Raw genomic sequence first — 25,984 nt, forward strand, 5'->3', positions numbered from 1 at the left:
CTGAGAGGGTGGCTCTGGACAGGTCGTTTTCCACTAAAATGGATCTGCAGGTGTTGGGAGTCAAAGTGACAAATCATCAGGGCCCAGCAGAGAAAGGATATGTAAGCCTGTTGTGTTCGCCAGGTTCAGTGCGGACTAGTGGGGGTTTTGGGGCTGATCTGCGGTTAGCTGGATTTGTTCGTTGCCAGCTGACTGTTGCAGAAAAAAAACCTGCTCACAGATGTAAAGTTTACAGATTCATCATGGTCTCACTGACCGGCGTGAACCATCAGTCCTGCCAAACTGAAATGAATGGGCCACACGGACATTTTTCTTTTCCAAATGTGCAACAAATACTTGTAGTGAAAGGCTTTTTTTCTCTCATACCAACAAATTAAACTAAATAATGGCAGTCTTACGTCCTTTGCAGCGCTATTATTCCCCCACACAAATGGTAAGCAAATGCCCAACATCAACAGCCTGATAGATGAGGCCAAGGAGAGTGAGAGCGAGCTGTAGTTGCGCCAGTCTCCAAATGATAAAGACATCAATCGTAATTCGGCGAACACGGCGGCTTTATCAATTCCTCGGCACGCATGACGGCCTATTCATCTACGAAGGTTAAATATCACCAGTGAACGAGAGTCAATACCTCAGAATTGATAATGGGCTTACTGTTGCCCGCCATTTCCATGGAAACAATGATTTCACACCGCCTCCTGTGGTGATGTGTCCATGTTTTTCTCTCTCTTGTCTCTTCTGTAGTTTCTCAAGGGCATATTCGGTGGATGGGCAGGATAAAAGATAAAAAAGGAAACTAATGTGAAGCTGGTACACTCTGTCATGATTTATTCAACAGGGGAAGCTTTCAGGTCAAAGGGAATACATCCTCATGGTGTGCTCGGCTTCGGTGTGTGGTCTCTGCCTTGGACTTGCATTAATTTATGGCCCCCTGCGATGGGCCGCAATCTAAAGATAAGCAATGATGATAAACGCATTCGCTCTCATGCACATGGACATACATACTCCTAAGTGCATATGTGTGTTTAGCAGCATGTCACAATATTTGTCCTACCTCGCCACAAGCAACGATTCTCTCAATCTGCAAGAATGATAGTCCCTTCAGACTCCGTATGGTGAAGTTGAACATGATGGCTGCACAGTATGGAATTATACATGTGTCTACCTCATGACCTTATGCACTACACTACATTTCAAACTGGAAATTATGGGTTATGGCCCACTGGTGGGTTGCAGTTAACAGCAGAGAGGCAAAGAGGGTTGAAGAGGGGTGGAGGGTTGTGGGTTAATACTTTGATTCACTGTCATTTAGAAAGAAACGACACCAGCACGTTGGTAAAGAAATGTCTTTTCACTACAGCACTGAAAAAAAAGGACCATGATCAAACATTTTCCAAACCCCCACTGTATTACACTATCTGTCCACCATATGAACTCACACGCTATCACACTGATATAAATCTTTCAAGCTTTCAGGTGATGAAATAAAACGCTGCAAAGCTTTCTGGCCTACTGCGTTACAAAAACTGACCCCTGCCAAATAAAGTGTTGCATTATGCAAAAAGAAGGAGATGAACAGAGAAACATGGCCGTTTACAGCATGTGCGCTGCATATAAATACTCTGCTCTTGTAGCGGCTTTGTATCCTAAATTTAAAGTTCATTTAGCCACAGTGGGAGACGCCTGGCAATAACTTTGTTGCATGATAAGAACTAAATGTCCTCAAGGTTGTTTCCACGCAAAAACGAGAGTCCATTTTAATATCCTTTAAAAGGATCTGGATTGAAGCAAAATAAGACGTTGTAAATAAAGGGGAAATGATGCAAGTGAACGCAACCAGATGTAGGCAAGCATTGGCCTTTATAAATGGTCTTTTTACTCAGGCTAAGTGGACTAAAAGTACCCGCCACTTAAAGCATGGCACGATAAAGTAGAAATCCAGTAAAGTAGCATTTCATAAAATAACAGGAAAAGATTCAGGCTGTTGAGTGAGGCTGTTTTAAATGGAAGTTATAGGTGTAGCGGAGGAAAAAGAGCGACATAAAAAAAAACGGGGGTTAGTACGGAAGACCTTGATGGCTTAGCAGCGTACCAAGGAGATACAAAGATACAAGCAGCACCTCAACAAATGGGGGACGCCTTGACAGCGCTGTCATAAGCCGGGGCCGAACGTCAGGGAAGGGAAAAGGTTACACAAAGGGCACCTCTCTTGTTTGACTGTCTCAACAATCATCCGCTAACATGATACCTGGACAGTTGCTCCATTAATGCGGCCCTGGATGGCCTTGTCGCGGGAAGGAGCACACAGAGAGACTCACACAAGTTCAACGAGGCATTACAGATCTGTGGAGGGTGTGAAATGGCACATTATGTGGTGTGGATTATTGTATAGGGGAGGTATAGGGGGAAGGAAGGGAAATAAAAGAGTTTCAGAGGAGCCCTGCAGTTTCAAACTGTGTCATTTCATGTCCTGCCTGCTGGAAGTCATCGACTTTGCAGTGTCTCTTTTTTAATGGATGTCTCATTTGTCCTTCCAAGATGACATCTCCCAAGTATGTGATATACTGAAGAGGAAATGCCATGGCAATTATGAGACAAAATCACTTTAGATATATCTGTATGTGGCTGTGCAAGTATTTTCTTAACTCATCTCATCATATCGCTCCCTCACTTCCCTGAAGAACAGAGGCTGAAAGAAGCTTTGCTCCTTCATAACTCCTTTGCAAATACAACTTAAAAAGGCTTTTTCGACTTATGTCACAGACACATAAGAACTGATGCTTTTAAAAACTTCGAAGGCACTTTCAGCAACAGCGAAGCACGAGTTTAGAACTGCCTGTAACTCAATGTTTCAGTTCCTGGATCATGTGGGAAATAAACAACCATATTCCATAAAGTCAATATAATCTATTTTTGTTACTGACACTGGAAGATTTGAAGGCTTCACTCAGACAACTCCTCATACAAGACCTCATACAAGACGATCTGCAGTGTAGCTGCTGTGCATGAAATGCAGACGTGCGATAAAAGCTGTAAATTATATCACCAGCAAATTGTGTTTTTGATCACATCATTATCATGTTGAACTGGTGAAGCGGGTGTATTAAGCAGCACGATCATGTGTAGGTTAAGTATGAGGGCGAGAAGGGCTGATGAGTCTTTCTGCTCTAGATGTGCAGTCGAGAGATAAATGGGCATTTCACGAATACACGAGTGTTGAAGATGACGACTGCAAGCTGCAAAGAAAAGTGACCTTGTTCAGGATGAGTTTATGGTTTCAAAACAAAAGGTCACGACTGCGACTGTTGTATGTGGAGTGAATTCACCCAAGTGTACGATGTAGGATTTTTGTGACTGGTCATGTCACAGAATACTAGAAGGAATATAGTTATGTGCACATGACAACAATAGTGAGAATCAGCCTTGATGAAAACACTGTCTATCAATATAAAACAACATAAAATGATAGTTTGGAGTTAGTGCTGCCTTAATTCTGCTTGTCTGAGAGCATGTCTGTGCATATCCTGTAGACATGTCAGAGCTCCGTTGGCATTTGTGTTACATATGAAACCTTCTGGCTCTCGCACACGCAGGATTTGCTGCCGCACCCTCCCACTTCTGCAATCCAGTTACACCAAGGCCATCCACCATCCCATAATCCAGTCTGTGTGAGTTATTGCCTCACAATGATGAGCTGTGGAGCATTTTGTTGTTAAATGTCGGTCCTTAATTATAATGTCTTTTCTGTTGCGGTTGTATTTGTCCGTCAGTTTCAACAGACGCGAAGATAATTTCTGAAAGGACAATGACCTGAGCTAGCAAACCTCCAAACAGACAAAGCCATCTCTAACAAAATGACATTGGAGTGGAGGTGGCAGCTTCTCCGTCTATTGTCTCTCAAGCTTAGATTTCCCATTATCACTGGGGGACTGCAGTGCAAACCAGTTAGATCCAAATGAGACACTCCTTTGTCTATTTATTGTGATTGGTTCAATCAGCAGGTGGTAGCTGGTAGGCAGGCGTGCACGGCACCTAACTTGCCCATGGATCTTGACCCGGATGAGGCCTCTTCAGGTGCATTTACCCTACTGCATTTGGTCATGTATACTGTTGAAGTAATGGCCTATAAAGGACTGGTATTGAGTTCTGGAGGATGAGGGACCGAAACCTCCCCGGACTTGTGATGTGAGCAGAAAAAGTGAAAGATGCTATAAGGTTAAAAGTTGACATATACCTGAAAGAGTGAAAGGGTGCAGGGGTACCACGGGTATATTTAAATAAATTTTTTAGTAAGGCTCAAGCTGAATCGTTCTCAGTTGCAAATTCAGTGTATTTTCAGTGGAATCAATTTTGGTCCTGCTTTCATGCATGCATGCTAGTTCACAAAAGGGAGGCAGCACAAAAGGCCGATTTACATTTTGCAATGCAACGCAATTTCCTTGTTAGTAAGTACCTTTACTTTTTCAAATCTAAATGATGCTGACGGGGACTTTCAGACTGCCAGCCAAAAGCTTCCATGACAAGCAGTTTTTATTGTACTGTTGTGTCACTGATTTATTTATTTTTGAACATTTAGACCATTCCACTCGTTCGCTGCACTGTGACACACATACAGGAAGTGTAGGCACTTCACCAAGAGACCGGGGGGCACAGGCAGCCAGGAGCAGCACCCCAGGTGGTAAAGGTGGGCTTTAACTGTCTTGCTAAAGACTGACACAGTACGGGGCATCAAACCTACGATGTCAAAGCCATATAATGGTGGCCCTAAGTACCACACCACCCTCCAATCAAAAGGCTCAAGCTCCAGAGTGAGAGACTGACCTGAGGTGGAGGGAGCCCTCCTGCGCCGGGCGGGCAGTCAGGCAACATGGTTGCCCGTTCAGGCGTGCTGCACTGACAGGAAGGGGAGGGGTTAGACATGCTCCAGTTACCATTGAGGAAGATGTCAGTGATGGATTGATCCACAGATGGAGTGAACCAATCAGAGCCACTCGAGGAACACGGTAAGTTCCTAAAAGAAAACAACGGAGAAAGTATGAGTGTAATTGGCTGTAATTGACTACGACCACGTCTGCTGAAATACATACGCTCTCTTACCTTAACCACAAGTGTAAGTGCTGTGCAGCATAGTAAAAAAATCAAATGGAGATATTATAGGTATTATGTTAAGTGGATATCGTGTGCCATCAAAAGGGCTTTTCTCTGGATTAAAAGATATGTGGTCTGTGAAGAACTTAGTCGCTAACAGCATTTGCGATGCACAAGCACTTGTGAACTATACGGGCTCAGAGCTCAGTAATAATTCCATTTCATTTTGAACTTTAAAGACGCATTCATTATTCAGCTTATTCTGATCAGGACAGTCATTTGGTTTTCAAACGTGCACATGCAGCGCACTCCTTTCCGATGCTCTTAGCTTTGTTACAGCTTGTTTTACTTCTGTGGCAGGGTTTTTTGAGGGAGGCACAAACACAGGCTCAGACATGCATGACTCCATGTTAGCACATAGTGTGTGCGTGCACAGGTGTGTGGCTACAAGCCACACATAAGGGGCTTGCAAAGCTTCACACTTTTTACAATACGTGCCATTTGACGTGAGTGCACGCGCAAACATGAACACGCATTCAAAAACACTTACGGTATTGGGTTTCCTTCCATGCAGCGAGTCCCAAAGCCAGGCGCGTTCACCAAGGTTTCCACCACCTGAGACACCTCCGCACTTTTCGGCATGTCGTTGCTGTAAATAATTGGGATAATCATCAATGAAATGCACTTTCAAACATTTCAATGCGCAGCAAGGTTTGGAATTTCGTCTCAAACTCTCATTTCATCTGTGATTTGGGGTTGTTGTCTTTATCCTTGTTGCTGTTGTTTCTGTGTGGACCCCAGGAAGCTAACGGGAATCCAAAGAAAGAATAAAGAATCTCTCACAGCAGGTCCACAGATCACTTTTATCCAGTAGCATCAAAAAGTATTAATCGGGTCTTATATCTTGACACAAGCACAGAAGTAAAACAAAAGCGTCTGGTGGCGCCACGTCACAGTAAAACCTCTTTCCTAGAAAAAAAAACACAGAATTGGAAAAACCATGAAAACGCCGTCCAAAACGTGAAGTGACACTAAGTGTGGCTTATCAAATGTGCTGTACCGTTGATTGCTTCAAGGAGAGCCTGAATTCAACACTTCAGGACAGCTGGACTGATCTGCATTAGAATTACCCATCGAGACGTTCAAAATGGAAATCCTAATCAGAGTCACGGTGGTCATGACTGATGATTGGCTACGATCTATTGTCATTCCATTGGATGACAGAGTACCATGATGGAGTCTCTCTTAATGAAATAGCTGAATTGATTTACAGAATTGACCTGCGCTGCCTTGATATAATGAAAAAGCTTGATATATGCAACCTGAGACCATAGTCTGACTTTTAACCTCGACTGTCGGTTTGATGTTTTGATATTCGATATATATTCTATATATTTGGAATACAATGAAATGTCAGAGCAGCTTAGGATGTTACATGTCCTGTAATCAGTCTCCTGTCACAATTGATTAAGATTTTACACATCGTCTAATCCGTCTTCCACATTGGCAAAGCGCCGGAGTTTAGCTGATCATTAATCTTAAATGTGTCCTGACATCCAGGGAGGCCAGAAAGGAAATGAGACATGTGCGCGAGGTGCTCGGACGTGGTGCATTTCAAATAAACGCTCAACTGCCACCTCTTTTCAAAACAAGAATTCCCAAAACAACACTGACTAAACAAAAAGGCGATGAACTTCCTCTCTAGCTTGAGTCCATTTGTGTCCTGATGTGTGCAAGCACGTACCGATAAGAGCCCGTTCAGGATTCTGTGTACAGTAAAGGCTCTTCACAGCCTTTCATTATTATCTGACTCTCCTGTACATTTCTAAGCCCTGTGTCTCAGTTAAACAATCGCCCCATTCCAATTTCATTCTCATTACTAACCACACACACTCTGCCCTTTATCTTAAGGGTACCTGGGGAGTTAAAACACAGTGTTTCATAAAGACCATCGCGATGGCTTTCTGCCAGCAGTGGCCACAGCCCAGCCAGCCATTTGGATTAATACACTGTTCATTGTCTCATTTAGAGGCGTCTTCATGAAGGTCATATGGTCATTTCCTTGACCACCAGTGAGCGCAATTGAAGTGGTCCGATTGTAAAAAAGGATTATGTGCAGCCATCTGTTTTGCAATTAACAATGGCTGGGCTGCCACGTTATTCAAGGTAATAAAACTACCGGACAGTTCCAAAATGAAGACTTGTGCATACACACAGAAACAGTGGAACTAATGAATGGCTCATCCAGTCAATCTGAAACATCACAGACGGAGAGCTGAGACAATATTAGAAGAAGGTCAAATGAAGGCTGCAGCATATTACAGAAATCTGAAATCAAAGAGAGTGATCTATTGTCTGGAGTGTAAATATTTCCTTCCATATTCTGACATCTCATTCCTATTTCTAAATAAAAAAAAACGAAATGAACCAAAAAGAAAAAAACAACAGAGGTTAACTAATCCACATTATTGCCACAGTTACACATTATACACTCGTGAGCAGGGTTCAGAGCCTCTTGAAATTCTAAATGAGATCAATCATTATCTTCAATCACGCTACGCTAAAATGGCTCATTGGCATTTATGATGTATATCAAGCTGCATTGCTCCTCCGAATGAACTTTTAAGATGAAAAGGCACACTACTTTTAATCACACAGTCGCCATCGAGCAGGACGTTTTAAAGTCACTCAAGAGAAAAAGACAATATTTAATAACTGGCCAGAGGGAACGTCGGAGAAATTAAAAGCACTCCAGTTTTAAAATGTATCGCACAAGAACGGCTCCCAGGAACTCCCGAGAAAAGGGAGCGTGCGGCTGTGGTTTTGCCACTTTTGCAGAGACTTTGCAGAGGAGCAGGCTCTGAAATATTCCCCCTTGTCACATTCTGTATTGACATAAAAAAAGTACAACTGGCAAGAAAAGTAACATTGACTGCTTCGTGTCAGAACGAGCTTCAAAGGTCATATATCACCACGGTATCATGGAAAAAGTCTCGTCCGTCTCATGAAAACACCGGGCGAGGTTGTGCCACTGCAATTAAATGATGTTTTATGGACAGCTATTTGCCTTCTAGGGTGCTGCGAGATGATATCTTCATGCCTAGTGTTTTCTGGGTTTTTGGCAGGAAGTAAAAGCAATGGTGGAAGTAGTGAGAGCAAATGGACTGGGCCCTCTCATTTCTCCATTTCATGCCTGCATGTCTACTCTCCCCTTTTCTTCCCGGGTGCCTGTGACCTGGAAAGCGAAAGCGGCACATCTTGAAGGACGTCTCAGTTCCTAAATGCATCTCAAGGAGAGAGGAGGCTTGCCAGAGGAGCCAAGAGCGAGAATGCATAGGTGCACCCTTTGTAGAAGTCCCTTCTGTATTCACGAGCTGTATTAGTGATTAAAATGATCAAATGTGCGATCAAACATTCAGTCCTTCACTGTCTTGTAAGGTCTGTGCCACACGTCATATGAAACTAACTGATGGGCTTTAAAATGTCAGCTCTGAAGCGACGATGTCTCACTTTGTTAAATGCCTGTTGCCTCGACTCCTCTCCTCGCATCTCAGGTGGGAGGGACTAGAAGAGGAGGCGAGGAAAGGTGTGGAGGATGTACCAGCTGAGGAGAGGAGGGGACTGGGTTTGGCTGTTTCAGCACCACGGACAGAGACAGAGCATGTTGAGTGTTTCAGCGCCGTGGACAGAGACGCACAGGCAGAGTGAATTCGTCTGTTTCAGCACCGTGGAGAGAGACAAAGGACAAGCTGCGTTTCGGCTGCATTGTTGGCATGAGAGCAGAGGAAAAGTCTGCAAGGAAAGCGCCACTATTGGGCTGATAAAGTGCAGAAAAGCCTCCTCAATCCCCCAAAAAAAGCAGAGGATTGTCTCTAGATTTTAGCTTCAAGGGAGGAAAAAAGCCACGCTTTATTCAAATCTTTAGGAATGGATAAATCCTAAAGGAGTCCTTGGTGAGCTGCACGTTGATATGTGTGACACCTGTTCGTGTGTTTATGTGGTGCCAAATGTGTGAGGATACAAATTCATGAATTAAACATTCAAGCGGTGTTTGTTATTTGTAATTACATAAAGTGTTATCACTTAACAAATCTACTGTAAAACTAAGCAAGGACTGAAAATATCTACCCGCGTGCTGCAAGCAAACACAAGTAATAAATAATAAAATGATCAATCCAAGCTTCCTGTTTGGATTAGACTACGTGGTTTATATAAGATCATACCAAACGGAAGTGCATCAATACGTCAACAAAGGCAAAATAAACAGCGTCTCACTCTGACCAAAATCGAAGACTCCACTTGAAATAAAGCAGTTTCAGGTTACAGCTAATTGTGTCTTGACACCTTCAAAGTGAATTTCTACAAAGCACTGCCAGGGGGAATGAAATACCTGCAGGGTGGATAAGCAACGACAGCTTCATGTCAGAAGAACAGATTATGAATACGGCGTCAAGATTAGTTTGATGCTTTGGACAGACGCTGTAACCGCTAATGCATGTTCGAATTCAATTGGCATTTTTACAGCATGTTTGTTGACACAGAGGAGGACAGATACAAGAAGACAGACTGAAACTGGAGTGAATGTGGAGAGATTTTACCCATTACGTAAAATGATCTGAAAAAAGTTTCTCATACAGTGAATGTACACATGAAAATTGGGATACGTGTCTGAAAAAAGCCATTTACAGCGGCGCACATCTGTGTGTTCTTTTGATGTTATGTGTCCACATCCTCTGCAATAAGTCCGAGGCCGTGACCTGTCACTCAGCACGAGCAGCGCTGTGATATCTTGTTCCTTTGATTTTCTGCCTTTGAAGTTTAAAGTTTCGTGCAACCTATTGTTCGTCTACTCAGCCATGTTTGCCATTGTTAGTGCCTTAACTATGCAGTTCTTCTTCTAATCATTCATGGCAAACATCATTGCTAGAGGATTCTTACCTGGAAAATCGTACTTCTGGGTAACAGCAACACAGAGGAATATGGAAAAGTTTCACACAATGGATTTAAGCTTATTACTATATGGAGAGTAATTACTATCCTGAGAGGAAAATATCACAGATTGCAAATCTAAATTAAAAACGTGCGCTGAATTCGGTGAAAATGTCCAGTGCCTGATGGAAACAAACACGACAAATTGTTCTATGCTGTGTCATGATGTGGTTACCTGTAGAAGGTGGTTTGAGGCAGACCGTACATCCAGGGTTGCAGCTCCAGACTCGGATATTCGGCGAACGGCGGGACAATGAGCGAGAAGATCAGAGACAGGCACACAAAAACAGCAGGCAGGACCACCTGGGAGGATGGTGACAAATTTGAAGTTAAATTACCTCATTAAAGCGTCCCTGTCACGACTTTGCTTCACACATTTACTCCGCTACATCTGAAGTAAAATGGTACAAAGTCAAGGGAATTCAATGAAACCCTGGGTTGTTTTCATGGAAGTGACTGCCAGACAGATTGATTTCTATTCTCTGCACATTTACCAAGATAACACAATGCAACAAACATGCGACTTTTCTTTCAGATTAGAGGCATGCTATCTGCCACGAGGGCTACAACGACTGCTTGAGGAAGTTGAACAAGTCTGAGCGGCAGCAGAAGCAGTCGGTTGCCCTGCCAGACCTCGACGAGAACCCGGCCCCAGAACGGGGCGCCTCAGGCTTCAGAGGCTGCTGCGACGCTGTCTAACAGTGGGATGAGAGGTTACTACACCAAACACACACACACACACACACACACACACACACACACACACACACACACACACACACACACACACACACACGCACACACACACACACACACACAGCACTATCCGCCCTCAAAAGTTTCCCCTACTGTCATCATGCCTCTCTGCCACTCGTTGATGTGAGCTCTATGGCATCGAACATAATGAGCCCGAAGCTGCGCGTTGTAAAATGGCCCGTGATTGGCCAGTTCCCCCGTCACAGACTATATTTTCTAAAGTCTGAAAACAGAGCCCAGTGGAGATGCTCAAGTCTAGTTTTCTCTCAGACCACTTGAATTATAATGTGCTGAAAGGATATTATAGAATTTTTGCCCAATGACCTGAAAAATAAACTGCCTCCCACAGCTCTCAGTCAATGGTCATGGATATTTCTATGGAGCACAAGTACAACACAATGTATGTCATTTTAAGTGTATGCTACAGCATACGATGACACAGTGAGTGCTAAAAGCAGAGCTGGGCTTCATGTTCAGATCCATGTTTATGTGTGTAAGCATGACAGCTCAAGATTCAATGCGAGATCATTTTCACCCCCCCCCCCCCAGCCTCAAAATGACTGATGCATTCAACAATAATGCACGTGCACATTAATATGCTCCCCACCAACTTGTTTGGGCTCTTCTGCACGCTTTATTAAGTTGATTAACCACTTCCACTGCAGCCACCATCATCCGGCCACTCGGATCTAATTAATTTCTCACTGTTTTCTTGTCTTCTGCGTTATTTTTTTTTTAAAAACGAGATGCGGCCACGCTCACGCCCGCCGCCCAGTCGTCTCTTCTCCCGTCACGTAATTCCCTTTTCATGTCACTGTCAGAGCTGACAAAAAGGTCAGGGGGGAAAAAATGCGACATATCTTTAATTTTTAATCACTTGTAGGTTGCGGCGCGCTGGGCAGCGAGGGGGGGAGGTTTGCGTACCCTTGATTAATTGGGTGCGCAATTTGCCGGGCCGATTCAAGGTGCTTCAATTGAAAATCCTGAATTTACTGCATGGAGCTACGGGCTTAGAAATGTGCTTGAAAGAAAGATAAAGAGCAGCAATGAGACTGAAAAGCTTAATGGCAGACTGCAAAAAAGAAAGAACTATTCTTTTTCTATTGCTCCCTCTCTCTCTCTCTCTCTCTGTCTCGCTTTCTTTCTCTCGACTGTAATTGCAGGTGACAGCTGGTAGTTCTTCCATTGAGAGAGATCTGCAAAAAAACAGGGAGAAGTCATTACGCTCACAAAGCCAAAGCACTCCCATGAACAATGCATGAGTTTATCGCATTCTCAAGTTTGGTGGGGATTTAAAGAAGAGGACGGGATTATATGCAAACAGGGTATAAACAGCAAAACACGATTAAGTTGTGCTTTATTTCCTGCAAAGTCAAATGGCTCATTAGATTGAGTTTGTTTCCTCAACAAAACGCTTATGTCTACCCAATTTCATTCGTGAATAATGGCTTTATTGCTGCACCTTGCATTAAACGGGATAATAGCATCACCTTGGATATTTTACTGGTGTGTTAACGCGGTGTTTTCTTCTCACAGCGTTCAGATAAAATACGACAAATAGTAAACACATTATTTCCAGCGGAAAATCCTGTCCGGGACGGGAAAATAAAAATAATGCAGGAGCTGTGGTAATAATTGGACTCAAATGTGCATAATCTGCACCTTGAAACAGGTGTAGTAGTCAGTTCAGTTTGAGCTCCGAGCACCAGAGGCATTCAATTCATCCACAGCAACATAACCAATAACTGCCTCTGCCCGATTCTGACATTGCCAAGACTCGCCTGCACCCAACTTTCATTCCCATAAATCACTCCTTTTGTGTTACATGCCATAATCTCTTTTATATTCCCCTAACCGCTTGTATTCCAGGAGATTACCTCACCACACAATCATATCTGCTGACAATGGGAGCTGTTGACATGATGGGGGGGGGGGACACCTTTAGCCAAATGAATAAAGAGGAAGAGGTAGGAGGTGCGCCCTTGCAGACAATGTGCACCCTTGTACGTACACACTCGCACACTTATCCCTCTATCCTGCTCTGCGTCCTCACTAAAGAGGGACGTCCAAGACTGACAGTGACTAATGGGGATTGGTACTGCAGCAAATTACAAGAGGAACCTGCACACCTCTCACAGAGGTGAAACATTGTTCTCTCCCTCCTCTTTCTTTCTCTCTCACACACACACAAACACAACGCGCGCACACACCCGAGCGGACGAGCTGCTTCAGTCATGTTCACGTGTTATTTGAGCGTCATGGCAGCTGTCATAACCGATGGCATTCCCTGATATTCAGGCACACACTGTGAATCTCCATAGGTGGTGTGTAGACATAATTTGAGTCACAACACATTTTTAGAGCTTGAGAAAGCCAAAAAGAAAAACCATTTAAGTACCCTGGAAATTGCTCCTTAACAAAATTGTTTTTGACTTGTTTAAATTACGTCTCTTTATTGGTTTTGACTTTTGAAATCATGTTTACGAGGAACAAAATAATATAGACGTACACTTAATGGGCTAATAGCGGTCTGTCATCTCCGTAATTGTTATGCGATCACATTTAATATACAGCTAACCAAAATACATGATGAGCGCACAGCGAAGTGAAGGAAAAACAAATTACGGGTGTCACTTTGCCTTTCTCGTGCCAATCACAGCGATCAGGTGAAACGGATGGCGCTCTCGCCGAAGCACGCCAAAACACCTTTCACGGGCTCGCTCTTCACGCGAACGCATTAACTGTTTCCTGCCCACGCCAGGCTGACTTCGGCCCTATTTTCGCTGAAACAATCCTGGTCCCAGGCATCGGCACTTTTCTGCCCCCAGAAAGAGATTTATCAGAGCTAAGCAGCAATTAACACTCCTGTTCGCACCATCTGTAGCCTCTGCAGTCCCTCGAGCATTCTTTGGTCCAACACATGGCTTCCTTCGGGAGGTGAAGATGATGATTTCACCTGCAGTTTATTGACATCTTTCTGCTCTTCAAATGTTTCAAACTCCTTCCTTTTATATATATGTCCCGCCGTCTGTGTTAGTTTCTTTTCCCACAACTTAAATTCCACAACTATTGACTCCATCAAGATGGATGACGTTTCCCTCCAGATTAGCTTTCTCTATCATATACGTCATTAACTGATTTTGAAAGCCAACATGTATTTCACACGATCCTTCCTTGATCCTCCCACGCAACCTTCCTAGTATAACCCCTCAATCTATCAACATGACAGACGGAGGCCATTACCTGGGCAACGAGTCCCTTGCGGCTCCGTCGGGCGAAGTGGAAGCGCTTGATAAAGAGCGCCAGGAACTGCCTCCTGATCAGCTGCGATCCGGTGATGACCGTGGATCCCTTCCCACTGACACTGGCGTTCTTCTTTAAGTCTAGTGCGGACATTAACCCACAGTGTTATTTATCATCTACGCATATGGAAAAGAGCTGCTGAGTGCGCTTTCCAGCACAGCTAATGGGCTGATCAAATCCAACTTAAGTGTTAAACCTGCCAGCTGCACTAGCTCATTCCTCACTGTAGCACCTGCTTTTTTAATATAACATGAATTTGGAAATGGTATTTGGGTGTGACTCAGTCGGGAAAAGGTGATTAAAAAAAGGCTTTGTTGACACCTTGGTTTTATGTCTCACACTTGCCAAGAATAGTGGCACAAAAAAAGGAAGCACTATATTTTCACAGCAGTCATTAAGATAATAAGGCGTATTGTGATTGAAAGCAATTTTCATGATGAAACACACTGTATTGTAATGGCAAAATTGAAAAGATGAGGAGACAGCTTAGATAATGCCACACGGGCTGGAGGGAAATTCTGTTTGAAAATGACTTATTCTGAAGGCAGAGCTCTTGTTTGTGCCCTCCTTTCAAAACGGCCACTGAGGTGAAACAGTCAAGCTGAAGCCAAACGAAATGAAGTTAATCAATGAAGAATAGAAAGTGGGAGAAAACACAGACATTATTGTCTGCAGCAAGGGCAAATTACAGAGCTTACCTTCAACTTTGCTTGTGAACTTTTCCTTCGGTTCTGCATGAGAAACAGAAGCAGAGTCAAGCAGGAATAATAGTTCATTTTACTAAGTTTCTGTAAGTGTTACTAATTAGCCAACTTTCTGCATTGTTAAGTAAACTCGCAAATGTTTAATTGGGTTTGCTTCATTAGGAAAAAAAAAAAAAAAAGAAATGTATCATATATTTGGAGAGACTTGCCAGTCATTTCAGAGCCCTGCTCCGTTTTAATGTGGACGCTGGCGATGCTGTTCCGCTTGGATGCACGGGAGCTTCTTTTGCGGTCTCTCTCCGACACCTCCTTTGTTGCTGTGGGAATACAAATAAGATATGTTGTTTTGGCCTGACCCAATTTAGGGTTATAAATAACAATAAGAATAGCTACCTGCCCTGCACGACGCCATATTATTCTGAGAAAAAGCACAAACCCAGGTGTTTCAGGAACGTGAGGAAATCACATTCTGACAATAAGCTGAAAAGGGAGGTTGGTGATGGACATAAAAAAAGGCTGCAAATATGTGGGTGTAATATTTATCCATGGACGTATGTGAATTGTGGACACAAATGAAATGGTCTCTTTAAATATGAATGAAGTGTTGATGATCATACTTCATTTACAGCTAGCATTCAACCAACAGGTTGCTCATGTAGCATGCTAAATGTTGTCAACAAATGTTGTCTGCTGCTGCCAGATCGTGGCAAGTAAAGTGTACAATTAAGAGGTGTTAACACGTATACATACTAGCTGGGCTGCCATCAAAATGTATCACAAATTTTAACCCAAATCACAAGAAAATCGTCAAAAAGCTATCACACTGTCATGATGATACTAGGAGATGGTTCCCTGAGATAAACAGTGGGTGGCAGAAAAAAAACATTACGTCATCGCAGAGGAAGAGGGCACAACGAAATGACTGATTAAAAGACCACCAGTCAAACATTTTAATGTGCACAAACAGCTTCTTCTTCTCCTCTCAGAATGGGAACAGCTGATCAGTCACGTGACTTAAATGCTTGCCGTGTCAGAACCTCTTTGGAGAAGGTGTTTCATCTCCCATTATGCACATCAAGTCCTTTTTTTTTTTTATAAAGGCAAAAAACACCTCAAACGAGCATAAAACCTTACTTGGTATTTCTGCATCCACTCCGGTATCTTCTGCCACTTTAAGAAATATCTGCAAAATCAATAAATTATGTATTAGTATGCTGCATGTGTACAGCATCTTATGAGAGCTACAGAATGTTTCCTGTTGCCTTATAAGTATGGATACAATCAGGACGAATGCAAACTGATGATACTGCAGGGGATGAGCGTTAACTAGGCTGTGCACAGATTTGATGCAGACGCCAGTTATCCCTGTCAAGCTCCTGCTCCGAGTCAGAGCAGGGCTGTGCATCCACAGAGAACCTAACCTTTACTTGAGCACCTGCCAATTGGCCTCTCTTGGAGAAGTTCCCTCCTTGACTTCATTTATCAATTCAGGCCATATGTCAAAGGAAATAAATCTCCATATTTGTGAAAAATTTCCAAGTGACCTTCGCTTATTTCATTCTGCAGTGCATGTTAAGCCCCGTTTCAACATCTGCCCACTAAAAAAGTCTCTGCACACTTTTGGCAAAGGCTTCAAAATTTATAATTTGCACTGAGTGTGATTTTATGTGCTGAATTATATCAGAAACTCATAAAATAGAAGTGCTGAGATCGTGAGAACACTCAAAAATACGAGTACTTAAAAAGCTATTCATAACAATAAGCAGAGCGAACGTTATGATATGACTGACTTCAGCGCAACATCCATCAGCCCTTGTTTATTAGCGCCGTATATCGAAAACCACATCGTGTTTCGGCTGAAGCGTAGTCGGACTTCAAAAAGAAAACATGGACGGATGAAATAACCTTGTTGTGTCTGAATTTTAGAAATTCAAAAGGAATTATTTACATTGCCTGCAAGCCATGAGTGTATGACTCATGTCTGAGTTACAGCAGGAACATTAAAAAACAGTCACTCAACTTTATGATCCAAGACTAGTCTGGATGCAGAACACACCGCACACACACATCTGTGGGAAAAGAAGACTCTATATGTGGAATGAGAACAACGGCAATACTACTACTATCACAGTACTTCACTGGGTGAGTGCATTAGTGCTTCAACTGCAAGTAAAATGGTACTTGACCATTGCCGTTTTCAAGAATATGTCATGATGCTAATGCTGTTGAATGTGCCTGACCCAGTGTAGTCTTACACAGTTCAAGGCACTTCACAAACAAGTACTGGTAAGTTTAGATATTCTAGCTAGAAGTGGGCATTTTGCATGTAAAGTTACAAGTTCCGTCCATGTTGTCTTCATCTTTAAAGTGAATGAGATATCAGGCTTATGGTGCCCAATCGACGACCCATGCGCAGACTTGTAGAGAGCGATGACGGTTTTTTTACATGAAAGTTGGACAAAAATCTAAAATGTAAACAAAAACAAGTTGATTTGACACAGGATGACCCCAAAAGTAAAGGAAGGTCAAAGTTGCATGTATATGTACGTTTATGTTCCCGCTTGTATGTAGGCAGTCTCTCTCTATGTGTGCAAGCCTGTTTCTTAAATTAGCTTGTCAATCCCACGCTTAGTGTACCTCCTCCAGCGTGGTGTCAGAGATGCCGTAGCTGGTCAGGCCGAGGTCAGCCATGGCCAGGTCGAGCTCTTGGAAGAGCAGAGCAAAGGTCCCATCTCTGTCTCCACTATAAGGCAGTATGTAGGTGATCTCCTGACCGATGCACTCCAAGAAGACAGCCTCGGGGACGTGGCGCCGCACAAGTTGACCCACAGCTGTCAAATCTGAAGGACAACAGACATTGGCCAAAAATACATATTTATACCCTCTGTGAAGCTGCTTCTTAGATAAAACGCAGAGTAATTCAAGAGCAACCACACTCAGAGAGCGTCTAAAACCAGCGTTGGATATATCAAAAACAAAGATTACAGAAACAAAGTTTACTTCAAAATTTGATGCCATGCGTCGAAAAAACACTACTGAGATCAGAACATACCTGATGACCTTTAAACACACTGAAACAGATCAGTGGACATAATTCTACTGCCTCATCCATTCTGAAGCTGGGTCTTAGTGAGAATCAATCAGGACAGTGTTGCAGAACACACCGCATCCATTATTGATCCAGAACCTCTCATACATAATTACTGCAGCTTAACAACCAACGACTTGGCGCTTTATGAAGAAGTAAATGGATCTGCTTCACACATCGGACTGAATTATTTGCTGGGAATGTGTGTGTGTTTCCGTCTGTGTGGTAACAAAGAGAAATGTGACTGTCACTTGTGGAAATAAAATGACATTTAAGGCATTTTCCAGCTTATATTTAACCGTCTCGTGTGCAATCATTCTGACGGTATGAGCGGGTTTGATCGATTTTCCATGCATTACAAACTGGCGCCTGGCTGACATTTTTCTTCTGATCATGTTTTGCATGAGCACTTCTGTTTACATGATCAAGGCGAAGAATGATCAAAACAAATCAAATCAGCAGCATCAAATGTTTTAGTCGAGGCAATTTCTGTTCAGTTTGCACTGCCCCTCTCTTTATTCTATACATCCAGAAAAACTGAAGTGAGGTCAGAGAAGCAAGACTTGATCATCCGCCTGATACACTCAATGAAGAATTTGTTAGTAACTTGTATGAAGAGTAAACAAGTTATATGACAGTACTGTATCAGAGAAGAGTCTAAAATGTGGAATTAAACATACACTGATTCATGCTTTCTTGGAGTGATTTGGTTTGACGACTGCATTTCCCATTAGCTCCACCGCCTCTCAATCTGGCTAGCAAGTGAAGGTGTCGTAGCCTCTCCACTGTACACACTGCTGTCGATCGCCCGGTGCATGTTGATCATCATTCATAATCACAGAAAGCTTTGCGCTGCTTGTTCTGCTCAACAAATGCAGCTAACATGAGCTACGTTTAACTGACGTTAGCCAAAGCGTCAGCTAGCTTTGTTTTAACCACCATCAATTCTTTTCACATTGTCACTCGAAACATCATTATTATTACAATATTGATTATAGCTGCTTTAAATTGGTCATCTTAACCTTTAGGATGTAGCACAGGACAATAATGAGGAGGCCAGCATCTTTGTGCACTGACGAAAATGTTAAAAGCATCAGTCGGTTTGGCACAGAATGGTCAATTGTACATTGAGATTTCTGTTTGATGCGGATATGATGTGATAGTTTCCTTCATTTGCCCCAACACAAATAAAAAAAAAAAAAGCTTTCAAGTGAAACAAACACTAGTTTTCCAGAACATTTTGTCCTGAATTTGACAGACCAACCCTGCTGCTCTCCATTGTGGGAGCGAGTGTTTGGGCTCAAAGCTTGTAGTGAAGACCTCCAATCTCTGGAAGAGTGGACAATAGTCACGAGAGACGGTACCTATCACATGAATGTCCTATCAGCAGTGCTGAGGAGCAAGTTCAGCTATTAAGATAGCAGAAAAAAATCAAACCCGATATAAAAACAGTGCTAGAGAGGAGCCTTTCATCACCATCATCATTCATTTGCAGGGAATTTGCCAAAACATTACGTTGAAAACGCACTTCGAGTGTAGTTTTATGCTCAAACGTCAATCAGTTTCCATATTGTCTCTTAGTTTATCTGCACTTGTAACGCTCTCGAACTCTTTTGTTGTCAATAAAATCCTACTTTCCCACTTATACCTACCATTTTACTATGACATTAAAGTGCACTCTACCAGTAGTTACAGCATTTCAATAGCATCTCAAGGCAGCAGCTACTTCACCACTCTTGTGGTGTTTGCTGGTGTTGTATTGAAAGAGTGGAAAAAAAAAAAAAAACAGCAACTGTGGGCTAATGGATGTCCAGCACACTCGGACGGCACGGTTTTGAGAAGTTTTATGGTTATTGTTCGCCCGTTCTGGAAATGTTCCCAGAAGAAGGCTGACACGGTGCTCAGCTTCGGCACCTAACTCTACATTTACTGGAGGCTTTATATGAGGCTGAATAGGTAACGACAGAGTTTTCAGTTTCAGAAATATTCACACAAACATTCCCACAATGTGCTGTTCCAATGTCTGCTGTACCGACTATATGACATTTTCTTATTGCTATATTGACATTTCATATTAAAGTTTACACTTTAGTTTGGGTGCTAATCCTAAAATACGGCTGGCAGTAACAGTTCAAATTTCTACCTGAGGGATCTGAGTTGACTGCCGATGTTTCACTGCCGATGCCGTCGTCCGGGCTGCTGCTCCTCGAAGGACAGCCTTTCTCCTGTTAATCAGAAATGGATTAGAAAGGCCTTATCATGCCTTACCACTTAGAACAACTCCTGTTTTATACTAATGGAACAGCGGACGCCATCCACAAGTTGCTATTTAATCGCTCTAAATAAAACTGCTTGCACGGGACGTCAGGTGATGCAGTCGACCCGTAAAATAAAATGAAGTCACAATCTTTCCAGCCTAAGACAATGCACATGAGCGAAGATTAGATTTTCAAGGTTGAATAAGCCTCACTGCGCCTCGAAAGAACTCGACAACGTTTATTAAATGGAGTTTAATCACACTGAATGAGATCAGGACGATCAAACTTTGTCCAGCTCTGTTTCCGAGTTATATTGGCTGTGTAATTACAAAACGTTCCGCTGAATTACAAAGTCGTCATCTTGGAAAGGGGATACTATTCTACCTTGCCCACAAAGGTGTTTGCATGTTTATTTATTTATTTCAAACAAATGACTCTGCTCACCTCAAAGAGCCCGCAGACTAATGGTAATTGCTCTCGCCCTGCTGGCATCAGTGCATCTTGTTCATTTGCTCCTATTGATTAAAACTAAGTGTGTGAGGCACCATTGGCGAGCAAAAGCGAGAATCACCCCTCTCCCCGGTGACAATTAGTATCATCCAACACGTAGGCGTTTGCCAATTCTCATGCTGGGAGAGACTAAACACAGATCATTATGGGGGGAGGGCGGCAAGACAGAAAGAGAGCACTCAGGATAGTCAGAAGGGGCCGTGTTCAATAATAGACTGGAAGGGGGTTACTGTCGTGTCAAAGGGGCTCGCAGCTGAAGCTCTTTTCTTGATACATGAAGTCAAAAAGAATGACCCGCGTCCAATTTCAGCAGTTTTATGGAAAGTTATTCTAATAAGGACAAAAAAGAAGGGTAATTGTGTGGTCAGGCAAAGGCCCTAATCACCAAATTTGCGTTTATCTGAAGATAATGAGATCACAGAGCCAATGTTGTGTCTCTCAGCAGCCACGTGCACTGGTGAAATATCCTGGAGGACACCAAAACAATGGTGTTCGGTGTCTTACTTTGAGGGACATTAACATGGTTTTCTAACAAGCTACGTAGTTTCTTTTAGCAACAGAAGTCAAATTTCTGATTTTGAGAATCAAAAGCTCATCTGTAACCAAACACCATGTCTGCTTTCTGTTTTTTACCTCTTTGGCCTGAGTGTTTATGATCCCATTTCGCTGAGCTGCCATCTTTTCAGTCCTGTCTCGGACCAGGGTGAGGTAGTATCCACTGCCAAAATATTTCTTCAGGAAGATCGAGGAGCCGCAGCAACGCATCTTGCCGTGGGAGATGATGGCGATGCGGTCGCCTAAGATGTCCGCTTCATCCATGTGGTGCGTCGACAAAATGATGGTGCGACCTGAAGCGAGACAGAAGGACAGAGACTCGATCGGTGTCACCTGAATGGGGACAGCAAGAGTGTGCGCTTGGCGTCTGAAGTGGTGTGTTTGTGTGTGACTCATAAAGTGTCTCTGAAGTGGAGAATAAAAATGCAGGATTGCAAATATGGAAAAAAGTTAAGGCGCAGACTGGAAAATAGGAAATAAACAGCACTTCTGAAGCATTTTTCACTTTGGACATTGTTTGTTTTGACAACTGTTTTCATGAAAAAGACGCCTGACAAGAAACGATGCCTCAGATCAAAAGTGCTCAAATCAAGCCAGTATCACAATCTGTCTCTGCACTTATCTCCTTTCTGCTGAATCCACTGTGTTTTTTACCCGTGCTTATCCGCACTGCAAAAAAAAAAAAAAAAAAGCAAACTCCAGAGGAGCGCGTGGGCGTGAATCTGGGACAAAATTAAAATCACGATAAAGGCCGGCCTAAGCCTACTTTCCAGCATTTCCGTGAGACCACATTTTATTTAAGCTCTCCCTTTTGTGCTGCGAGTCCTTTTATTCGAGACATCACACCGAGAACAATTGCAATGACAACTACAGCATGCATTGCAAGGTTATTCACAGGTGTTCTAATCCTTTCATATCACGCTGTATCAGATAACACATATTAATTATCACATACCCCAGATATCAGAAAAATGACTAGATCTGTAATGAAGTCACAGCATGGCGATGTCTCTGCAGTCGGCATGAAAGCGGTATCACAGAGTCCTGGGCAAATTTTGATCCTGTTATGTTTTAAAGGAGAAAACATTTAACCTGATCCGCTTATCATGGATGGACAACAAAAGAAACATGCTTGGAAGTCAGCCGCTTTGAAAGGGCTGTGCTAACTCAAGAGGATGACATGTTTCACAGTTAAGAAGGCCAAAAGAGAAGACAAAGAAATGGTGATTAGAGCTGGACTTTTGCAGCCCAGTTAGCAGTATGGCTCTATGGGTGGCAATGGTGGCCATGTTTGGACCCGGAAGCTCTGTGACTGTAAAGATCACGCACATAGATGCCGACAACAAATGAAATAATTAATCAATAATCAATGAGTTCAGTGATGGAACTTTAAGTCATGCCAGCAGCTCTCGGAGGCCGCAATACAGCACAGTGGTGCTTCGAGCGAAATGCTAACATCAGCATGCTAACTTGCTCACAGTGACAGTGCTAATATGCTTTGGTCCAGGTTAAAGCATTAAGTATTGAACGGACTGCCAGGAAAAATAACAGCATAATACTTTTTCAAATAACTGTAAGAATTTCTGTACCTTTAACTTTTCCTCTGGCACCATTATCGGGTCAAATTTAGTTCGGTGGCAAAACCGATGACGTTTCCATCAACCTCAGCTGCACTTTGTGGCTGCAGAACTTAGCAAATGCTGGTATGCTATAATGCTAAACTAGTGAACAGTAAGATGATAAACATGTTTCTTGCTGTGATGAGGACAAAAATGTACAGCCTTTGTAATATGAGGCACATCAGCGTGTGGGCACTGTCATTGTGAGCATTAGCACTGAGCTCAAAGCACTGTTACGCCCAACAGTGACGATAGCATGACTGCAGTCTTGTTAAGAGATAATTTTGAGGAGTGAGCCTCAGATCACTTCTACTCCCTACAGGGACGTGTGCCATATCGAGCATATTAATCTCAAAACATGGCAAGGAGATGCAATCTCAGTAAGTAGCTGACAGGATGGAGCTTTCACCCTTTCTTCACAGATTTTTGCTGGCGTTTATCGCGAAAGGTCAGGTGCTCTGCTGAGCTTGGCGGCTTTTTTTTTTTTTTTCCGCACTGAGCTAGTTAAATCTGTATCCTCGCAGGTCACATTATCCCAGGGACAAGGACACACTCAGAGGTCATTAACTGCAGCCCAACGCAGCCATTTTGCTTGGCCAACTATTTCCGCTCTGTCTCCCACACCCAGTCCCCCCTCCCTCGCCTTTGTAGCACGCCACCAGCTGAGCTGCTAAATCCATCCCTTTTTAGTTAAGTATTGCTGCCGTATGCTACGCCAAGCAAGTCTGGATCCCTCTGTATACAAACTCCAACAAAATGCCCAAGTTGAATGAATGCCCACAACCCAGTCAATTCAACATATGGAGGAAAAAAGCTATGTTTATGAAGGGGGTGGGCTGAGGAGACTGCTTGAGGTTCAGTCTGACTGAGCCAGCTCATTTCGTATGGGATGTTCAGACTCACAGATGATTTTTCGAGGGATCTGTTGTGGTTTACAAGGGGGGGAAAAGTTAAATCGCACTGCATCATCCATGAGTTGGGAGCAAAATAAATGTGTTTGGACTGCAGATGGCCCACAAAGGTATTCTGATTTATAGTGCATTGTGGTGCATTATAGCACAAAGTGATATATCAACTGGAGGCGGGTGTGTTCAGGTGAACTGGTAAGACTCGCACTATGTACAGCAAAGTGAGGCTGAAAATCTGGTTTCTGCTTTGAGCCTCCTTCCCTCTAAATCAAGTTGATAGAAACGGATTTCACAGTGGTTGAGTTAAGCTGGACAGGCATTACGTAGGAAGATGAATTATTGGACAAAACTGTATTAACTGCTGTTAGTGGCAGTCAAGTCGTCCATTATCTACTCATGATTATCCTTTGAAGGGTGGTCGTGGCGGTGGTGGGTGATGCCAGCTGACAAGCATTCCCACCTACAGGCAATTTAGTCGCCAGTCAAGTGAACCTGCCTGTGTTTGGACTGCGTGGAGGAAACCAGAGCACCCAGAGAAAACCCACGCCGGCACAGAGAGAATGTGAACTCTACACAGGAAGGCCAGAGCCAAGCCAGGGTTAACTTCCCGGCACTAACCACCTCACTGAACGCAATCGACTCAGATCAATACATTTTCAAATAGCCTTGACACCATTTACAGCCTGAGTTACAAGAAACAGATGGACATGTTAAAGGAACCAAACCTGATAACACAGACAGTTAGAAAACACACATGTTCAACTTTTGTTAGATCTGAATGCAGCCTGTGTATCGGCAGAATTGAAACTCAGATATTGTATTAATTTGAAGTCTGTCACTATTGTCTGAAGGTTGCACAGGTTGAAAGAATACTTTTTTTGTGTTGTTCCAAATGCTGAGTTCACAGCTTGCTCCTGTCTTCCCCTCCACCCTCTGCAGCCGATCTAATGAAGGAGGTCTGATTTTAACACATTTGCACTTTTTTTCTTTCTACGCCATGAAAACGACTTGCATAAGATCCCATACGGGAAACAAAGACTGATGCATTTTTAGGCCATTTGTACTGCAACACTGGCTTCAACACTACATTAATATGTATTCCTGGAGAAGACGCATTATGTATTGTAGTTCAATTTTTCACAGCTGCCAGAGAAAGTATAAAAATGCACGCAACTGCCATCAGGGTCTACAATAAATTAAGTTGGTACAAACATCCAACTTGAATTTTGCCAGTGTGTTTGCAAGGTCAGTCTGGACAGAAAGACGTGTACGACCTGTGATGATACATTCAATACGGCTCAAACTGTTGTAACTTTGCATTCTTGTCTAAAACTATGCAACTGTTGCTTTATGTTTATATCTACTTTAGGTTTCATATATTTCAGAGGTGCTAAACAAGTTATAAGAATGTAAAACAGCTCTATTAATACTGAGAGTTCTAAAAATGCTTCCCGCCCTCCCTCATTTTCTTTGCACCTCTTATTTGTCACAAACTGAAGCACCTGCCTACATGTGACAGCTCTAATCTGAGGCCAAGTGAAGCATTCAGGGTGCCAGTATTCAGTGTGGGATTTAAGATGCTCGACACGAAAATATGCTGCTATCATACAATGTTCGTGGCATTTTGGAGGAGCCGGTTCATAGTGCGGAACTGCTAATTGAATCAGAACAACCAACTTCAGCGATGCTCATGCTTCTACGTCCATCAATACGTGGCTATTGACACAAGCTGTGAGAGGATTTCAATAAGTCAGCGGGAGAAATCGACGGATAACGTGTTTCGTTAGCAATGTAATCTAAAATATGTTAATACGCCGTGTGTTGGGTGCATCGATGTGAAACCAAATGTCACATTTATGTGGCAATAAAGAGCACTATGTTAGGTGAAAGTAAAAGAGCAAGCCTTTCAGGGCATCAAAGAAATGATCAATTACGATCAATAAATCAGGCAGCAAAAACACACAAGGCCAAAGGCACAAGGCTGAATGTGTTAAATCCATTATATGAATTTCATCCTGAAGGCACATTTTAGAACATAATGAGTGGGGTAATTTAATAGTAATCAACTTTCAGTAATGGATAATAATTAAAAATTCATAATTTGCTCATTTTTACTTTAAATCTTCACCTTCCACTTTCATTTTCTAATGACACATGACAAAAGAGACGATTAAAAGCCACCTTAAATGCAAAGATCTAAGGAATA

General features: G+C 42.8%; 1 protein-coding gene across 1 annotated transcript in view; it reads right to left on the reverse strand.

Annotated features, from left to right (window-relative positions):
- The window catches only part of LOC143316892 (phospholipid-transporting ATPase ABCA1), a 128,237-nt gene that overhangs the window by 53,275 nt on the left and 48,978 nt on the right, over positions 1 to 25,984 (reverse strand). Inside the window, exons 22-31 of the mRNA XM_076724670.1 lie at positions 21,330 to 21,544; positions 20,072 to 20,153; positions 17,478 to 17,680; positions 15,975 to 16,023; positions 15,050 to 15,157; positions 14,835 to 14,867; positions 14,077 to 14,216; positions 10,253 to 10,380; positions 5,639 to 5,737; positions 4,822 to 5,011 (exon numbers count right to left, since the gene is read on the reverse strand). Coding sequence (XP_076580785.1) covers positions 4,822 to 5,011; positions 5,639 to 5,737; positions 10,253 to 10,380; positions 14,077 to 14,216; positions 14,835 to 14,867; positions 15,050 to 15,157; positions 15,975 to 16,023; positions 17,478 to 17,680; positions 20,072 to 20,153; positions 21,330 to 21,544 — 1,247 coding nt within the window. The remainder of the gene's footprint in view (positions 1 to 4,821; positions 5,012 to 5,638; positions 5,738 to 10,252; positions 10,381 to 14,076; positions 14,217 to 14,834; positions 14,868 to 15,049; positions 15,158 to 15,974; positions 16,024 to 17,477; positions 17,681 to 20,071; positions 20,154 to 21,329; positions 21,545 to 25,984) is intronic.

The sequence above is a fragment of the Chaetodon auriga genome, chromosome 24 (assembly GCF_051107435.1).
Source record: "Chaetodon auriga isolate fChaAug3 chromosome 24, fChaAug3.hap1, whole genome shotgun sequence".
Lineage (NCBI taxonomy): Eukaryota > Metazoa > Chordata > Actinopteri > Chaetodontiformes > Chaetodontidae > Chaetodon > Chaetodon auriga.